At 36.7% G+C, this 6,321-nt stretch overlaps 1 protein-coding gene across 1 annotated transcript; it reads left to right on the top strand.

The window, feature by feature from the left end:
• The first annotated feature begins 1,450 nt into the window (after positions 1 to 1,450).
• LOC139845063 (DEAD-box ATP-dependent RNA helicase 53, mitochondrial-like) lies at positions 1,451 to 5,511 on the top strand. The gene is made up of 8 exons (XM_071835288.1): positions 1,451 to 1,914; positions 2,187 to 2,314; positions 2,411 to 2,822; positions 2,937 to 3,035; positions 3,164 to 3,388; positions 3,901 to 4,062; positions 4,227 to 4,678; positions 5,128 to 5,511. The coding sequence occupies exons 1-7, from the start codon at positions 1,519 to 1,521 to the stop codon at positions 4,656 to 4,658; spliced, it is 1,854 nt and encodes a 617-aa protein (XP_071691389.1). The 5' UTR covers positions 1,451 to 1,518; the 3' UTR covers positions 4,659 to 4,678; positions 5,128 to 5,511.
• Positions 5,512 to 6,321: the final 810 nt, after the last annotated feature.

Genomic DNA, 6,321 nt, shown 5'->3' on the forward strand with positions numbered 1-6,321 from the left:
ATACCACTATAGCCAAGCTTCAGTGGTAGTTTGAATCAGGTCATTTTCTTGCAAGTGAATAACAATGATGCTAACTATCATATTGCTTCTGGTGTTGAAGCCACTGTTGATGTTGTTAGTACTGGACATGATAGTGACTTAGATGACGATGAGGTGAGGGTGCCAGTTAGTGGTGGAAGTTTGGAAACTTAGTTGGTTGGGGGAGTGATCCTCTTATGGTTACTGTTGTGTTAACGATGGTGTGACTATTGGTTTGGAAATTGAGTTGGTAGAGGGGAGTGATCCTCTTCCGGTTACCGCTGTTGTTAACGATGGATTGGTTGGTTTAGATTTGCAGGCGAATGATAGTCAACAGGGTAATGTAGATGCATTTGGCAACGTGACTCGGTCAAAATCCGTGGTTTATGATGTACAATATATGGAAATTGATGGTGCCCTTGAGAGGTAAGGGTTCGTTAATAAGAAAAGAAAATCAAACGAGTTCGTTGAAGTGATTATGTTCAAGAGTACTTTACAACCGAATGTGGTTGTTTATAATCTTAAGGGGAGAATGCATCTTCATATGCGTTTAATGTAGGCAATGACTCGGGTTACAAAAAATGTGCTTGTTCGACTGTTGTATGTAAAGGTTTGTGTAGGAAACAATTCATTTACCATAAGAAAAATAGGAATTCACAAGCTTCTTGTGAAGATATCTTTTGCTAAAAGATGGAAATACGAAGTCGGGTGTTGATAAGGGTAAGAGTGGTAAGTGTGTTTCTCCTTCGTTTGTGTGATAATGAAGACGACTTGGTGATTGGTGATGCTGTTCAAAATTTATTTCTTGAGAAGTGGGGTGATGAACTTTCTTACGAAGAGGGTAATCTTGGTTTTTTTAGGGTTTAGCGAGGCAAGGATTGATTCTTTAACTACCGGGCACGCTCATTAGTGATCCTTCGGCGAAAGCGTTAACATAATCCTTTAACTTGGTCAAAGATGTTGGTTCGGCTCCCACAACGAGCTCCTATTCTGGTAATGGTAAATCAGTGATCGAATAATCCGACATCTTTCGGTGGTTTCGTTGGTCGGATCAGTTAGTTTTGTTGGTCTCGTCAATAATGTAATTTGTTTCTTTATAGGTTTGTGTTTGCTTAATGCTTCGATTTTTTTGGTGTTTAGCGGTTTGACTCGGGTTTTGGTTTAGTTAGTAGTGATTTGTTCGGCTTGTTAGTCTTGATCCAGGGTACTTTTTGCTTGTATCTTGTTCGTTCTTCTATTTTTCGATAAAAGAATAGTATTCGTTTTTTCAAAAAAAAAAAAAAAAAAAAAATCAAACAATCAAACAATCAAAGGTAATTTTGGCAAGGGCAAAATTGTAATCCATGTATTGAGAATGACTAGTCCCACCGCCCTTTTTCCCAATATCATAAACCCTTTTTTCCTTCATTTCGTAAACCCTCCTCTTCACCAAATTAGGGTTTTACACTCTTTCGCAGCACCCACAAACACAAAATCTCAAATTAATTTCTACAAACAAAAATGAATACTCTCATATCCCTCAGATCATCATCATCCTCCAAAAAGCTCACTACTCTCGCTTCTATCACCACCAATTCACTTAAACACCTTTTAATTCCATCATCATCAACAGTAACAACACCATCACCTACCTACCACCGTCAATTGGCTAATCAGTCTCAAAGTTTTCATCCCAAGTTTGGATTTTCAAGAAGCTTTCATGGATCCCGATTGGTGAATGTTAGGGCCTCTGATGCCTTCACACAGGCTGCCGGATTTGCTGTTGCCGCCGATCCTTCGTACGACGGCGATACGGCGGCGTCTTCAGATGGTCTTGAAATTTCAAAACTTGGTATCTCTCAAGATATTGTCTCTGCTTTAGCTAAAAAGGGGATCACCAAATTGTTTCCCATTCAGGTAGTTTAAATATTATGAATTTATTATGTATTTATATTCATATTGTATATATATGTGTGTATGTGTGTGTGTATATATGTGAATTTAAAGCGAGGGCTAATTAAGAAATGTTATATTAAACTGCTTATAAAACCTGCTTTATGTGTTTTGTATATGCAACAGATAAGTAGTTTTGACTTGTGAGTATGTTTACCAAAACTGTTTATTCGCCTATTGTGTTATATAATAAACAACAATGAGACTAATTAATTATTTTATACATGGTTGATTAGAGAGCTGTGCTAGAGCCAGCGATGCAGGGGCGCGATATGATTGGTCGTGCTAGGACAGGAACAGGAAAGACTCTTGCTTTTGGAATTCCTATTCTCGATAAGATCATTCAATACAACGAGAAGCACGGGTGCGGGAGACATATCGTTTGTTTTAATTGTTCGTTTATATAAGAAGTTTGTTATTGTTATTGAAATAGTCTGGTTGTTTATTGAAAATGTGACAGGAGAGGGAGGAATCCATTGGCTATTGTAATGGCGCCTACTAGAGAGCTTGCTCGTCAAGTTGAAAAAGAGTTTTATGAAACTGCACCTAATTTGGACACTCTTTGTGTTTATGGTGGTTCGCCAATTCAGCGTCAGATGAGTACGCTTGATCGTGGTGTTGATGTCATTGTGGGTACACCGGGACGTGTTATCGATCTGTTAAAACGAGGTGCTTTGAATTTGTCCGAAGTTCAGTTTGCTGTTCTGGACGAAGCAGATCAGATGCTTAATGTTGGTTTTGCTGACGATGTTGAAACAATTTTACAATATTTGCCAAAACAGCGTCAAACTATGATGTTTTCAGCTACTATGCCTAGTTGGATTGTGAAACTTACCCAAAAATACTTAAAGTCACCTCTAACTATCGATCTTGTGAGTAGGCTGTTGATGACATTTTTAAATTATGATTTCTAACTTCATTACTTGTGATATGTTGAGTAATAACAACTGATGTGAATTTTTTTTATTTCTTTTTTTTAATCATAGGTGGGTGATTCAGACCAGAAATTGGCTGATGGAATTACACTATATTCTATTTCATCAGATATGCGCGAGAGGCCGTCAATTATTGTAACACTGATAACAGTATGAACATCTGCTTTTTGAACACCAAACTCATACACCATTTGTTCCTGTTGCAGCTATAACATGAACTTATAAGGCCACATAGGCTTTATGTATTTTACATTCTTAATTATTCTCATTTTATGCAGGAGCATGCAAATGGTGGGAAATGCATAGTTTTCACCCAAACTAAACGTGATGCAGATCGGTTGGCCTTTGCTATGCAGAAGAGCTTTAAATGTGAAGCACTACATGGAGACATTTCTCAAAATCAAAGGGAGAGAACTCTTTCGGGCTTTAGAGATGGCCGCATTAACGTATTAGTTGCCACTGATGTTGCTGCTCGTGGTCTCGATGTTCCTAATGTTGATCTGGTGAACTTTTCTACCTGGTTTCTGCAACTGATAGAATCATACACTTAACATGATTAAGTAATCAACTAGTATCTAGTTTTTTTCTACACTTCTGCACGTTGAATTTAGGTGGTTTAGGTGGTGTTTATTATTTAAGATCTGCGGACCATGTCTGTAAAGAAGATGTGGTCTGAAGGTCTGTATTTATGCTGAATAATAAAGACTGTTTGTTTTTATGTCTGCAAAATAACTTAAGCCTCTCTGCAAACTGCAGCACTTAGAAGCACATTTCTAAGTTTGCGAGGTTGCAGACAGTTAAAGACATTATTTTATCTTATGTCTTCAGAAAAACAAACAACAGTCTGCAGTAAAAACATCTACGAGCGCGCAGATTTAAGGCATAATAGGATCTGCAGAATGAAAAACATACAACACTGTCTATCAATCGGTTTAGTACACCAAATCACGTTTCACCAAATTAGGTTCTGAATGTATATGTTAGTTTTTGATTGGAACATTTTTTTAATGGTCAGGTGATTCATTATGAACCTCCTAACTCATCTGAAATATTTGTTCACCGGTCTGGTCGAACTGGTCGTGCTGGCAAGAAAGGAAGTGCAATACTGATGTATTCTTCTCAGCAGTCTAGAGACGTGAAAGGATATGAACGGGAAGTTGGATGTAAATTTACAGAGGTAATAATTTTTTTTAACTATTTTACAGCTTATATGTATAGTATACAGCTGCTTTTTGTATTTCTTTAATGTGCTAAAGCGTATGAATGATCATGCTGCTTTCTATTTGAAGTACTTAAAATTTTGGGTCACTTGTTTCTGATCATTTTTTGATATGATGTTAGCTTCCTCCTATTGCTGTGGATCCTGCATCCAGAATTGTATTGGGTGGTGGTGGTGGTTTTGGTTCTGGAGGTAGATTTGGTGATTCAGGATTTGGCGGTGGCGGTGGTTTTGGTGGTCGATCGGGTGGTTTTGGTTCATCTCGTGGTGGTGGTGGTGGTTTTGGTAGATCTAGTTATGGGGGATCAGGTGGCGGTTTTGGCTCGGATCGTTCAAGTGGTTTTGGTGGAGGGCGTTCTGGTGGTGGTTTTGGTTCTGACCGGTCTAGTGGTGGTTTTGGAGGTGGTTTCGGTTCTGACCGCTCTAGTGGTGGATTTGGTTCAGACCGTTCAGGTGGTTTTGGTGGAAGCCGATCAGGTGGTGGATTTGGTGGTCAGCGCTCGGGTTCAGGTGGTTCAAGTGGTGGTAGGTTTGGTAGTTTTGGAGAAGATTAAGATTTTTGATTTGTTAGCAGGTTAGTTAGCTTCATCTCGTCACCCGTTTTTAAATAATGGACCAGTATGGGTTCTTTTTTAATTATAAATGTGTCAATAAGATAACAGTTGTCAAACTTGGGATGAGCTAAATCGGATGAACAGGTTTAACCACCTAAATGTATTTTGAATGCATATGACGCCGTAAAAGATTTTATTAATCTATTATTATAGCAGTATTTTAAATGTAAACCATACTTGATATATCACTATTGTTATTTTATTCTATAATAATAAAAAAGACATCATCATTGTGTTGGGTTAACCTAAACTTAAAGTTTTGGCACATCTTAAGTTGGACCGTTGCAATTTAACACCATTTTTATCCTTTTCAACCTGCCAGACATGTTCTTTATATAACACGTCGTCATGTTGTCTCATGAAATGATGTCTGAATGATATAATTTACATTTGTTTAATACCTCTTCAGGTGAAAATGGGGAGGGTGCTCAATGCAGATTTGAAGCTGATAACGAGTGCCGTTCCTAATTTTGAACGTATCCTAAAATGGTGGAGAGAAAACAGATAATGGTTTGTGTTTCAATATTAGTTTTGTCATGTTCTATGTTTATTAATAAATAGAGGGTTTAAGTCGATTTTGGTAATTGTTAACATACGATTATTATAGTTAAAACATGGATTTATTTACGGCTAACGTTCTAGTGGAGTAGATGAAAGAGGAACCTGCTTGTATATCTTTTCTGGGTCTATTAGGATGAACAATAAATTATTTATCTAAGCATTTTTATAAAAGCTTCTGTAGCTGTTTTAATAAGAATACTAAACACCCAAAAGGTGTGTGTAATGATCAGTTAATGGGTCTTGTGTACAATGTAACTTGAGGCTTCAGATTAGATTCTTGTTAGATGTTGGTTTCTTAGAAGGGTAGTTAACGCCAATGAGGCCTTGCTTCATTGGTATCCATGTTTCATGGATTCGAGAGTGACCCAGGTTCGAGTCTAACAACTAACAACTAACCTTGCCTTTCAAAAAAAAAAAAAAAAAAAAAAAGGGTAGTTAACAGTAATAACCAAATTACAGTTATGACACTTTTCTAGGTTGAATTAGTTCAACTTTTGAGTGTGTTGAACCTGTGTTAGATTGTCTATTTTCTCATTTTGAAACATTATTATAGTTGTGATATACACGTAAAATACTATACCATCTGTTTTGTACAAGTTTTTTTATGTCTTCTTGTGTCAAGGTATGATCTAGGTGTGTTCATTAAACGGTTTCAAATCAAATTACCTTTGAATTAAGTGGGTTGTCTAATTTGGTTTTGGTTTGGAATTCTAGTCGCACCCGAAAGATAACACATCTTTGGGTTTTAAGATTAAATTTTGGTTTCAACCCGATTAACCAGAAGTTTAAACTTTTTGCTTTTTTGTTTTGGTTTTATAAGTACGGATTATTTCTTGATTTTATATGTTCTTTGTTTGCACCAAGTGTGGTTATGATTTTATTTTGAAGGTTGACTTTAAGTACCTTATCTGACGTATTGATGTTAATTCTATATGTTCTTGTTTGAAGTAAGCGTGTGGTTATGATTTAATTTTATGGTTGACTTTTAAGAACGTTGTATAGTGTGTTGACTTTGTTTATCAAATTATAAGTTAATGAATTT

The sequence above is a fragment of the Rutidosis leptorrhynchoides genome, chromosome 4, assembly GCF_046630445.1.
Source record: "Rutidosis leptorrhynchoides isolate AG116_Rl617_1_P2 chromosome 4, CSIRO_AGI_Rlap_v1, whole genome shotgun sequence".
Lineage (NCBI taxonomy): Eukaryota > Viridiplantae > Streptophyta > Magnoliopsida > Asterales > Asteraceae > Rutidosis > Rutidosis leptorrhynchoides.

Bases quoted from the DNA above. Each gene is read 5' to 3' on its own strand.
- LOC139845063 (XM_071835288.1), top strand. From the start codon at position 1,519: ATGAATACTCTCATATCCCTCAGATCATCATCATCCTCCAAAAAGCTC. The intron at 2,315-2,410 runs GTGCGGGAGACA...AAAATGTGACAG, and splicing joins CAATACAACGAGAAGCACGG to GAGAGGGAGGAATCCATTGG. The intron at 3,036-3,163 runs GTATGAACATCT...CATTTTATGCAG, and splicing joins TTATTGTAACACTGATAACA to GAGCATGCAAATGGTGGGAA.